Consider the following 12316-nt stretch of genomic DNA (forward strand, 5'->3'; position numbering starts at 1 on the left):
CCTGGCTTTCCAGGCTCGAAGACGGCTTAAAGGTGGGTGAGATAAACCTCCGGTCGGACAGCAGATCAGGGCAACTCAAGGCTGAGAGTCCGCCGGCAAAAAGTCCTCCGTCAATGCATGCTTCCTTCCCTTCTTCTGTCCAGCATGTGAGAGAGGCTCATGCTGTGCTTTGCGCTTCGCACTTGGTCCAACGAAACTTGAAACCCATTCTCGAACCCTTTCGAGCTTGTGCTCGATTGCAGGGGGCAGACTCGATTGCTGCACGCTATCCGAGCGGAATTCATGCGCCTTGTGTAAGACGGTGAATGCGGTGGTGTTTTTGGTCGCCTTCCGATTAAGAGACTGGCCGAACACAGCACCCCTGAACGAGCTCAATGCCACTCGTTCGATCAACACAATGTCTTGAGGACGTAGTGATTGCAAAACTTTGCGTGACTGATCCACAGTCTTGCTGCGAGGATCTTGAGCCGAATGCCAGGAACTGATAGTGAAGCCTGCTTTGGTCTCATCTCCAACTGTGAGCTCGATGATCTCCATGTCGTAGCCTCCCTTGCGTATCGTTACCGTTCGAGCGGGAGCTATGCTGATAATGCCAACCACTAGGTTTACTGTCATGGTTTGTGGCTGCAGGTGTTGAAGATATTCGGCTTTTGGAACAGCTTTAATGCTCATAACGGGTCCTGCGATTCTGTGTGGCACGCTGATTCGAGGCCCCGAGTCTTCGGCGACAGAGATGTCAGTGGAGAGAAACGTTGTCGTCGGGTCGTCGTCCAGAAAGGTTGAGTCAATGGAGTCGTCCGTCATAAAGGTTGCCTCTTGCGAATCAGCATGCAGACTCTCGTCCTGAGGGGCTATCTGTGAGGATTGCAAATCGGCATGAAATGCGAAGGAGTGATCAAGAAAGTCATGCTCGTCCTCTTGGTTCAGAACAGGTTTGAGATTGTTGACCTGGCGTGGCAGTGCGCTGATGGATGGTCTTGATGTTTTAGTGTGCAGGATAGGGCTCTCATGAAAAGTCTTGTTGGCAGCCAAAGGTATAGCTCTCCATTTGGCTACTGGTTGAGTAGGCCCAGGCGTAGGTGGAATACCCAGGTTGCCACGGTGCAGGTGTCTTTGCAAGGCCGAAGAGAAGTTGTTGAGCAGACCTTCGTCTCGCCAGTCTAGTGATGTAGCAGTGGGGGCACCAGTGAGGAACTTTATTTCCAGTGGAGGCATCTGGCTGCCTAGTCGAAACCGCAATCGAGGGTTAATCAGGGTGGGCGGCAAGCAGAGATATGATGGGGCGTGTTGGATGGAGGAATCTAAATCCGAGGTCGATGTCCGACAAGTCCGAAGTGAGGTGAGATAAAGAGGCGAAGGCAGTCACTCATGTTCGTTGCCTTCTAACCAGACCAAGGTATACTTTTTACATTCACATGGTTGACAGATACGGAGACAGCATAAGCATAAGTTGAAGTTGGTGAGTCGGTCGTGTTGGTCTCGACTTTGCGCGGACGATGACGAACGGGAGTCTGGTCGGCAATCGGGACGTGTGGGCGGGTCGGATCTGATAAAGTTGCAGTTCCCCCTCCAAAAGTCACAATGACCAAAATGGCTTCCCTCCTTCGCGGCCTGTCGTATCGCTTCAATACGCCGACGCCCTCGACCGATTTTAAAAAGGCAAAGAACGAAGACGCTCTCTTCCCAAAGACGGATCCGGCCGTAGACGGCGAAGACTGCTTACACGACTGCGAATCATGTTCGATCAAATATCCCCGCAAGTTCGAGATTGATCAAGACGACAAACTCTATGGAAACATTGGTGGTTGGAACACGCATTTGATTGTCGCTACTGGAAAGACCGACTGGGTACGCGATGTTGCCGATGAAAAGGGCAGTGTCATGGAGGCTGTATCAAAGGCAGAGGAGCCTACCAATGGCGTAAGTTGACCCGACCTAACCCTGTCTAGAGTCCTCAATAACACCCGTCTGCAGAAGATGATGCTCTCAGCCTCCAACATGCCCATACCGCACTCTTCACACTCGGATCCGGATGGTCAAGTCCGCACCACCGTCTTGCTACTCCCTGCCTTCAAGTTCATCGACAATGTCACCCCGGCCGCTGTGCCAGACCTTATTCAACACTGCGTCAACAACGCCCCTACAAACACAAGTCCGCTTGTCGACCCTGCATCAGACAATTCTCTCACCTCGACACCACTGCCAGCAGCCCTCGACATGAGAGATTGTCCCCACAACTACCTTATTCTCCTGTGCTCTCACGCAACAAGAGATGCTAGATGTGGTCAGTCAGCCCCCCTACTGAAGAAGGAACTTGAAAGACAATTGCGACCCCTGGGGCTGGCCCGTGACTTTGACGATGAACGTCCTGGCGGTGTTGGAATCTACTTTATCAATCACGTCGGCGGTCACAAGTACTCGGCCAACGTCCTAGTCTACCGAAGACGTCTGTCACCCGATGGCAAGCCCCTAAGTGAGGCTGCTCAGTGTATATGGCTTGCCAGAATAAAGCCTTCAGACTGCGAAAATCTTGTACGCTACACCGTGCTACAAGGCAAGGTCGTCAAGCCTGGAGAGCAGCTGCGTGGAGGCTTTGACCGCTCCACTCAACTGACTAGTTGGTAGAAAGGGGAATGAAGAGGACATCGTAGAGGATGAGCTTAGATATATACGAAGCCTAACATGCTACCAGACTTTGCTCCTGAAAAAGGCGCACACCCCGAGACCCTCGTTTCCCTCAAAATGTACACCACCAACGCCCCCTGACCATATCAACCATGACCACGACACCATTAAAATGCCTTACAAGAATGAAAGAAGAGAAACTCAAAAGCAATCATAAAACCCCAGTCCCTTGTCCTCAAAGCAACCATCCATCGTTATCATTACTGGCGTTAAAAGCAGGTGTCGAGCTTGACCGATCCAGTCCGAGAGTCAATTTGGGCATCTGGATCATGGGAAGACCGAGCTGCGGCGGTGAGTCCGTCTTCTTGGGACTCTTTTTCGGGCTGGAAGCAGCCATCTCTTCCTTGCTTGGGCCGTATCGGACATACCTAATGTCCCAGCCATCGGCTTGAGCGGCTGCGATCCAGTTCTGCAAGCCAGAATGTACACCACAATAAAACTTCTCTTTGCACGTACGCATGGTACCTCCCATCATCTTCTCCCAGCCACTGGCCTTGAGCTCCGAACGAAGCTGGTTGCGATCATCTCTGGTCAGAAGTGAAGCGATGAGTCCGTTGACAAGATCCAGATGTGCTGTCATGTATGTGGTCGCATCCCATTCAACGCCACCAATATAGGGAGCAGCTGGAACGGGCGGACGGTCTCCCGGGAAGAATTTCTCAGCAAAGCTATGGGTTGAGATCAGCGTAGCGTCTGCTTGTGGCTGAGTCGGACTGCTTCCATCTAAAGGCTCCTTCTTTGGAAGTGGTATAACGTTGAGGTGATGTAAAAAGATCCAGAACACCTCCTTCGTCACGTTGCTGACCTCGGTAAACCAGACCTTGTATGGTCGTGACTGTCGCATACTAAGTACAAAGGACACTGGCTGTGCTTCTTCGGGTTTCTGTGGGTCTGCGAGATAGGCGAGAATTACACGAGCCCTGTGAGCAAGCGCTTCTGGCCCCTCATTGCGAGCTGCGCCCAAGTATGCAACTGCGAGGATACGTTAGACAAGGCATCATCGTCTCACGCGATTTCTGACTTACAAAGAATATTGACGATTATGCCCCTGGTGGTGAATTCGCTCGGGCCCTTCTTCTCCTCATCAAACAGCATTGCCAGCAATTTTGGGAACAAAGCATCCGCCAGACCAGAGAGATTCTTGAGGGCAACTTCGGTGGTGCATAGTCCCTTCAAGCAGAGCAAGGCTTCATGAAGTAGCTGATCTTCATGCTCTTCACGCCATTCAATCTGCATGATGCGATGCAGCAGATCCACAACTTGAGTCATACCACCTAGTGATATGAAGTTGTCGACCCAAGCAACAGTCTCATTGCGAAGCAAAAGTCGGAGCTTGTGTAGTCTACCAACTTCCATCTGGACAGGATCACGGACGTTCTCCAGATATGCGACAAACTCATCGGGGCATGCAGCTTGTGGACCCCTGCCTGGTGATGAAGGCGCATAGTGTCTGGGCAAAGTTCCCGATGATCTTGGTATGTGGATTGAGTTTGGTCGACTGTCTGGCTTCTGCTTCTTTGGAGATGCATCACTTCTGGTCAGGGTGAATGTCTTACTTCTTGATCTGGACCTCTTGGAGAGATCTTCTTTGACCTCTTCCTCTGCAGGGTCGACAGCCTGGGATTGTGTAGGCTCGTCATGGAAGAACGGGAGGCGAGATTCTGGTTTGGTGGGACTTGGAGGAGCACCCGTGGCACCCTTGTCTTGTTTGACAAAATCGGCCTTGACGCGTAGTGTCAGAGTACGCATCTTTTGGCGCATGTTTTCGGGGATATTGCGTGAATCCTAAGGGCATGGATCAGCAAACGAGACATGGACACTAACAAAGTGAACTTACCAAGACGGCCTCAAAAGCAGCATCGACAGTTTTTGGATCAAGCTTCTGCTCGTCTTTCAGAGGCACACCCTCTCTAGCCTTTTCATCGAAAGCAGCAACGGCGGCCATGACACGGGGACCTCGCTTTGGGATGTTTGACAGGGCCTTTGGAGCAGGACGCTCATTGCTGCTAGAGCTCACTTTTCGGTCGAAAGACTGCTTACCTGCGTCGAAGCTGCGGTCGCTCCCACGCGAACCAAGTTGAGCTCGTTCTTTTTCACGGCTGGTTGGGCGGTTGAGCACATCAAAGAAAGATGTCGATCCGGGAATGACGAGACTTTTGGGCCGGCTTGATGAGGGCGGTCTTGAAAGGACTGGCTGGCCGTATGCCGAGAAGTCTCTTTGCTTGGACGGTGTGTAGTCTTTCGGCGTGTAGCGATCAATGTCTGCGTCTCCACCCGGGGCATGCTGAGTAGTGGGAAGATGTTGAGGCCACGGCGAAGTTGTGGTGGGTTCCAAGGCAGAGGGCGGCGGGCTCTGGTTCTCCTTGTCATGGATTGTATCGCTGAGATCCTTGGACGAACGGTTCATCTTTCCGAGCAAGCCGCGTAGGCTGGTTGACGACTTTGTCTTCTTCATGCGTGAACGGCCCGTGTCGCGGTTGTCTTGGTCGTTCGCAGCACGCTGGCTTTGCTTTTCCTTTTCTCTTTCCTTTCGACTCTTCCTCTCCTTGTCCTTTTCCTTGTCTCTTCCGAGGGAGCGCAGTGACACGCTGCTTTTGGAGCGCTTGTGTGAAGCTGCATTGTCCTTTTTGGCTTGTCTGCTAGAGCGGCTGTCCTCGGTGGGCTGGGTGACTGAGTGAGGGTGATCGGGAGGCAGGAGGGGAACCATTTGCGTTTGAGTGTTGGACGGGACTCGACCAAGGTCCTTTGACTTTGATCGTCTGTGTTCTTTGGGCAATATCGACTTCAACATCTTGATGGGCGACGAGGCTGACGAGGATGCTTGCTGTTGTTGTTGTTGTCGGTCGCGAGCTTGCCCATTGACTCTCTCGTCCATGTGCTTTTGTTTTATTTGTCGACGACGATTGATTGTCGAGAGTTTAAATCGTGCTACTCGTGGACAAAAGAATTGAATTGTTGGCACAACATTTCCCCGCCGTCTTTGGTAGTCGCCTTGTTGATGTTTCCATCGTTGCCAGGCAACCCGTCCTTATCAGCCTCGTCCCCACACTTTCATCTGCTATCCCCATGCCGCCTTGCCGTTCCTGCTTCACCACACCACATCACTGAGTACTCGTACATGTCATGCATGAACATCGATTTTGAGTAATATTGTTTGTCTTGCATGTGTCTTTGGGTATCGTCTCAATGGGAATAGCTCCTTCCTACGCCGCCGCTTGTGCTGCACTCTGCTCCTCAAAGGCCTTGCGGTATTGCGCCGTCGCCTCGGCTAGTGCTTTGATCGTGGGCTGAACCATTTCCTCCACCGCCTGACTCCCTCCACTTGACATTTCCAACTCTACTTCGAGTCTCTTTCGCTTGCTTGATTTTGGGTTCATTCCCGATATCTGCTTCTTCAAGCTCTCAGCTTGTTGCAACTTTTCCTTCTCTGCCTTGTCTGATACCATCTTGATGCGGTCAACTGATCGATCAAGAGTCTCAACCAGCTTTGCCAGCTCGTTACTTCTCGCTCCGTCTCCTGACAAGAACAAGGTCCAGAAGTAATGCAGGAATTCTATCGTCGTGTTTTGTGTCAGGCTCAGCGTGTCGAATGTGCTTTGTGAGAGGCCTCGCCTGGACGAAACATCAGCCGATGCGGCTTGTCGTCGCCTGCTTATTGATGCCAGCATTTCTTGAGTCGATTGTGCAAGTGCTCCTTTGCTTCCAATTCTTGCTTTCTTATTGGGACCGTCCTCATCATCTGAGTCCTCACTGTCGGATTGTATGCCGACAACCTTTTCGAGCGTGATGCTAGCTGCCGAACGAATCTCGGTCTGGAGCAGTTGGAGCACTTGTTCGGGCGATTGTCGAGCATAAAGCTGGGCTTCTGCCGAGAGTCCATTCTCTGATTTTCCACCGAGCAATCGCTGCTGGTCTTTGATATTCAGTATGACGCGATTGTCCCCGGCTTCCGTCTGTAAATCTCGTAGTCGAAGTTCGTTGAATGCGTCTTCGGTCATGCCAATGGGTGCGTGGGCTTCGCCGTCAGTCGGTGCTACTTGCGCCATCATCTTTTCTGAAAGATTGTTGAGAATTCTCAAGATCGGCACCTTCTCTGGTCGCATGGTTTCATCTGGTCTGTTTCCTTTACGTTGACTGTGATTCTGCTCATTTCCCTCGAGATCAATGAAATGCGGAACGTGGCCGATGTTTGTTGGTCCTTTTTCTTGGAACCCCAAGTACCTGTCGAACATTGGATCCGGTGGATCTGCATCTGTAATCTTTTCGCCTTTTAATCTCTTCAGCAGTCTGCTCATGAAGAAACGAGACCAGAATGTGTTGCTATCAGTTGGAGGTACATTCTCGTTGTATGCCTGTCTGACAATAGGATATTGCTTGAAGATCAATTTGATCTGAGCACCCGCGAGACTGAGTGTCAAGGAATCCGCCTCTCCTTCCTTTTCCGCAGCAACTCGTGTAAACTTAATCTCGGGCAGCACGTTGTAATCACCCTGATTCTGGGCTTTTTCGATAGCGTGTGCGCGGAGGAGATGCAGTCGAGTCGACCAGAATTGTGTTGAGAATTGAGTTATGGTAATGGTTTCGGGCCTGTCTCTCAAACTCTCATTGAACCTTTGTCTCAAGGCAGGGTTCGCTTCAAGCAGAGACCTTTGTAATTCGATATCCGTGATGAGATGGGCATCATCGTACCAGCTTTCGTTTTGCTTTGTAGTGGTTGAAGAGACGGCCTGAGCCATGCTCATGGCTGCTGAAGGACCTGATCCATCTTGTACTGGTGCAGGTGTCGGCGTCGGTGCAGGCTTGATGGGCTCGGCGGATTTGATCGCGGCAATGGCATTTCTTAGGATATCGGTGATGGCTTCTTGTTCGGCTCGTGCTGTTGATGACGAAAAGGAAAAGACCTGATTCTCGGGCGCGGTGGCTCCTGCTGGCTGGACGACCACCTTTAGAGCGACCTTTGGGTTGCCTGCAGGAGTTTGCTGGAGATCTGGTATAAAGCTTCAGTTGCCTTTCCATACGATCAAGAGATATAGAACTGACTAGTAATGTCCTTGATTGCGATCGTCAATGAGGGCGAAGAGGCTGGGGGCTCAGAAGGTGTCCAGTATAATGATGCTCGATCAGCGCCGACCGACAGAGTGCCGTTGCGCTTCTTGTAGATTGTTGTGGCCGACGACATGTTGCGCTCTCACGCCGACGGCGATGCAACTGAGAGAAGACTGTTTTGGTAATCCTCGAAAACGAATGTAGCGCAGGTCTTCACATGCATCTCGAATACAAAGGCAAGATCGTCATCGCTTTAAACGGAAGGTGTACCGATCCCTGGGCTGGCTGCCTAACTTTTCCCTCTCGAGCGAGTCAAAGGTAGTTAGGCAGGCAACTTCACGAGCGAATGACATGGTGTTTCATGAGTGAACTGCTATTGACTCGTATCTAAACAACGCATAGTCGCAAATGAAGCCCATCCACTGAGTAGGTACTGCTCTTGTTCGTTGGTCTCGAACGAGCTGATGCCTGGGGCCCTTGTTTGAAACTGGCTTGCTTACCTATGAGGCTCAACACCAAGCATTCCCGCAATCTCGTTGGCAAACATAATAAATACACCTATGGCAGAGTCATCCGTGTAGACGGAACAATGCGAACATATTGCAGAGAGCATGTACAGACAGAGAACGATCAGATCCGAGTCTTCTGAATGAGCTACAAGTATGCATTGATCTTATAAGAATGGTCGGCAAGAATATGTAGAGTAGTCTGTACTTGAGGACGACTTGACTGCTGAAGGAGAGTTATGCCTTTTCTGCCCGAGTTCTGATGTACGTTAGCTAGCAAGTGGCGCACACATGCCTTGACGACGTGTGTCTCAATGTGCCTGGTGACCGTGTTGCGGGACTTGCGACAACAAATGACGCTCGCTGATGTTACAGAGAAAAGTTGTTTGGCTGAGAGCCGAGGGGAGGACGGATAGAGCCGGGACTTGCCTCGCGACTTCCGTTTCCTTCGCATACCTCAAAGTCACCGCCCTATGAAGCGTAGCTTCTCCTCGCACTCTTCATTCCCTACTGGCGAGCGCTCATAATGTTGAGAGCTTCTTTTTCACAGTGCGGCAAGCGCCTGGCCGCTGCCGGGAGCCGCACCAGCTTCTCTACCATTGCCAGAAGCAGACCTGTTGTTGCTCTGACCCAGTCAAGGAGAGACCTCGCTCTGAGCCAGTTCCGCAGCTATGCTGTCGCCGCTGAGGACACCAACAAGGGCGTTGTATGCTTGTCCTCTGTCTGTATTCTAGCTCATAGCTAACCACCCATATTCGCAGGACCCCAACGACTCGTTCCTCCAGGGCAATACCGCCAACTACATCGACGAGATGTACATGGAGTGGAAGCGCGACCCCAAGTCGGTGCACGTCTCATGGCAGGTCTACTTCCGCAACATGGAGAAGGGTGACATGCCCATCTCTCAGGCCTTCCAGCCCCCTCCTACCATCGTACCCGCCCCCGAGGGTGGAGCTCCTGGATTTTCTCCCACCGCCGCTGCAGGCGTTGGTGACAGCTCCGACTTGACCAACCATCTCAAGGTCCAGCTCCTGGTACGCGCATACCAGGCCCGAGGCCACCACAAGGCCAAGATCGATCCTCTCGGTATCCGCAACGAGGCCAGCCAGTTTGGCTACAGCAACCCTCCCGAGCTCAACCTTGACCACTACAACTTCACCGAGACCGACATGGAGCAGGAATTCAGCCTTGGCCCCGGTATCTTGCCTCGCTTTGCTACCGAAGGCCAAAACAAGATGAAGCTCAAGGACATTATTGCCGCTTGCGAGCGTCTCTACTGTGGTAGTTACGGTATCGAGTACATTCACATTCCCGACCGTGAGCAGTGCGACTGGCTCCGTGCCCGTATCGAGGTTCCTCAGCCCTACAAGTACTCTGTCGATGAGAAGAGACGCATTCTGGACCGTCTGATCTGGAGTTCCAGCTTTGAGAGCTTCCTCGCCACAAAGTACCCCAACGACAAGCGTTTCGGTCTCGAGGGTGGTGAATCCCTCATTCCCGGAATGAAGGCTTTGATCGATCGCAGTGTTGATTATGGTGTCAAGGATATTGTCATTGGCATGCCTCACCGTGGTCGTCTCAATGTCCTTTCCAACGTCGTCCGCAAGCCCAACGAGTCCATCTTCAGTGAGTTTGCCGGTTCCGCCGAGCCCGCCGATGAAGGATCCGGTGATGTCAAGTACCATCTTGGTATGAACTTCGAGCGCCCTACTCCTTCCGGTAAGCGTGTGCAGCTTTCTCTCGTCGCCAACCCTTCGCATTTGGAAGCCGAAGACCCCGTCGTTCTCGGAAAGACCAGAGCCATTCTGCACTACAACGGTGACGAGAAGGAGGCCAACTCCGCCATGGGTGTCTTGCTCCACGGTGACGCCGCCTTCGCTGGTCAGGGTATTGTCTACGAAACCATGGGTTTCTACGCTCTTCCCTCGTACCAGACTGGTGGTACCATCCACATTGTCGTCAACAACCAGATCGGTTTCACCACCGATCCCCGTTTCTCCCGCTCTACTCCCTACTGTTCCGACATTGCCAAGGCCATTGACGCCCCCGTCTTCCACGTCAACGGTGACGATGTCGAGGCCGTCAACTTTGTCTGCCAGCTCGCTGCCGACTGGCGTGCCGAGTTCAAGAAGGATGTCGTCATTGACATCGTTTGCTACCGTAAGCAAGGTCACAATGAGACCGACCAGCCCTCCTTCACCCAGCCTTTGATGTACAAGCGCATCAACGAGCAGAAGCCTACCCTTGAAAAGTACATCAACCAGCTTATCGAGGACAAGACCTTTACTCAGGATGACGTCGAGGAGCACAAGAAGTGGGTTTGGGGTATGCTCGAGGAGTCCTTTGCCCGCAGCAAGGACTACCAGCCTACTGCCAAGGAATGGCTTACCAGCGCCTGGAACGGATTCAAGAGTCCCAAGGAGCTCGCCACCGAGGTCCTCCCTCATCTCCCCACTGCTGTCGAGGCCGATGCTCTGAAGCACATTGGCGAGAAGATTGGAACTCCCCCAGACGGATTCAATGTTCACCGCAACCTGAAGCGTATTCTTAACAACCGTACCAAGACCGTCAACGAGGGCAAGAACATTGACATGAGCACCGCCGAGGCCCTTGCCTTTGGTACCCTCTGCATGGAGGGTCACCACGTCAGAGTTTCTGGTCAGGATGTTGAGCGTGGTACCTTCTCTCAAAGACACGCTGTCGTTCACGATCAAGAGAGCGAAAGCACCTACACTCCTCTTCAAAACCTCGGCAAGGACCAGGGCAGCTTTGTCGTCTCCAACTCAAGTTTGAGTGAGTTTGGTGTTCTCGGTTTCGAATACGGTTACTCTCTGTCTTCTCCTTCTGCTCTTGTCATGTGGGAGGCTCAGTTCGGTGACTTTGCAAACAACGCACAATGTATCATTGACCAGTTCATCGCTTCCGGTGAGGTCAAATGGCTGCAAAGATCAGGTCTCGTCATGAGCATGCCTCACGGTTACGATGGTCAAGGCCCCGAGCACAGTTCCGGCAGAATGGAAAGATTCTTGCAGCTGTGTAATGAGGTAAGCATATTGATCATGTTCCACCAAGGTTGACCCATTCGCTAACAAATCAACAGGATCCCCGCATCTTCCCTGCCCCTAACAAGCTCGACCGCCAGCACCAGGACTGCAACATGCAAATCGCCTACTGCACTACCCCTGCCAACCTTTTCCACATTCTTCGCAGACAAATGAACAGACAATTCAGAAAGCGTAAGTCATTCGAGTTTGTGGCATTTTGAGCATCACTGACAATTCCTCTAGCTCTGATCCTCTTCTTCTCCAAGTCTCTCCTTCGTCACCCTCTGGCTCGTTCATCGATTGAGGAGTTCACTGGCGAGTCTCACTTCCAGTGGATCATCCCCGACCCTGCCCACACCGAGGGTGAGCACCAAATTCAGCCCAAGGAAGAGATTGAGCGCGTGATTCTCTGTACCGGCCAGGTCTACGCTGCTCTGCACAAGTACCGCCAGCAGAACGGCATCACCAACACTGCCATCACTCGTATCGAGCAGCTCAACCCCTTCCCTTGGGCTCAGCTCAAGGAGAACCTCGACTCTTACCCCAACGCCAAGAATATCGTCTGGGCCCAGGAGGAGCCTCTGAATGCAGGTTCATGGACCTTCACACAACCGCGTATCGAGACATTGTTGAACGAGACCGAGCACCACAACAGAAGACACGTTCTGTACGCTGGTAGAAACCCCAGCGCCAGTGTCGCCACTGGTCTCAAGAGCAGCCACATGAAGGAGGAGCAAGATCTGCTCGACACTGCCTTCAACGTCAAGCAAGACAAGCTCAAGGGCGAGTAAATGGGATGTCCTTTTTCTTATTCCTGTGGGTTTCGTCGTACATAGTTGGCCTCCGGGGTTTCATCGAGGGCGTTAGCAAACAGCAGCGCCTTTTGTATTTCTAAATATTGGTTTCGCAAGTTCAACATGATTTCCTTTGTGTGTGCCTTTGATAAATTGTTTAAACTTTGATTATCAGTGACCCGGATCTTCACATGCAGATTTCAAAGTATATTCGCATGCCATGTTCCGATCGGCCTTGTAC

At 52.0% G+C, this 12316-nt stretch overlaps 5 protein-coding genes across 5 annotated transcripts; 2 read left to right on the forward strand and 3 right to left on the reverse strand.

The window, feature by feature from the left end:
* Positions 1-75: 75 nt before the first annotated feature.
* On the reverse strand, positions 76-672 carry M438DRAFT_281074 (uncharacterized protein; the record flags this gene model as incomplete). The annotated part of the gene is made up of 1 exon (XM_029901212.1): positions 76-672. One exon carries the CDS (start codon positions 670-672, stop codon positions 76-78), a length of 597 nt encoding a protein of 198 aa, XP_029756947.1.
* A 918-nt stretch (positions 673-1590) lies between these two features.
* Positions 1591-2625, forward strand: M438DRAFT_281039 (sucrase/ferredoxin-like family protein; the record flags this gene model as incomplete). Its single annotated transcript, XM_029901208.1, has 2 exons — positions 1591-1920; positions 1975-2625. 2 exons carry the CDS (start codon positions 1591-1593, stop codon positions 2623-2625), a joined length of 981 nt encoding a protein of 326 aa, XP_029756948.1.
* Positions 2626-2860: 235 nt separating this feature from the next.
* Positions 2861-5392, reverse strand: M438DRAFT_281256 (uncharacterized protein; the record flags this gene model as incomplete). The annotated part of the gene is made up of 3 exons (XM_029901226.1): positions 2861-3657; positions 3711-4470; positions 4523-5392. The coding sequence occupies 3 exons, from the start codon at positions 5390-5392 to the stop codon at positions 2861-2863; spliced, it is 2427 nt and encodes an 808-aa protein (XP_029756949.1).
* A 496-nt stretch (positions 5393-5888) lies between these two features.
* On the reverse strand, positions 5889-7864 carry M438DRAFT_281288 (uncharacterized protein; the record flags this gene model as incomplete). Its single annotated transcript, XM_029901227.1, has 2 exons — positions 5889-7672; positions 7726-7864. 2 exons carry the CDS (start codon positions 7862-7864, stop codon positions 5889-5891), a joined length of 1923 nt encoding a protein of 640 aa, XP_029756950.1.
* An 899-nt stretch (positions 7865-8763) lies between these two features.
* On the forward strand, positions 8764-12072 carry M438DRAFT_338725 (2-oxoglutarate dehydrogenase-like protein E1 component; the record flags this gene model as incomplete). The annotated part of the gene is made up of 4 exons (XM_029904151.1): positions 8764-8943; positions 8999-11281; positions 11338-11473; positions 11525-12072. The coding sequence occupies 4 exons, from the start codon at positions 8764-8766 to the stop codon at positions 12070-12072; spliced, it is 3147 nt and encodes a 1048-aa protein (XP_029756951.1).
* Between the last annotated feature and the right edge of the window lie 244 nt (positions 12073-12316).

This window comes from Aureobasidium pullulans (genome assembly GCF_000721785.1).
Source record: "Aureobasidium pullulans EXF-150 unplaced genomic scaffold scaffold_23, whole genome shotgun sequence".
Lineage (NCBI taxonomy): Eukaryota > Fungi > Ascomycota > Dothideomycetes > Dothideales > Saccotheciaceae > Aureobasidium > Aureobasidium pullulans.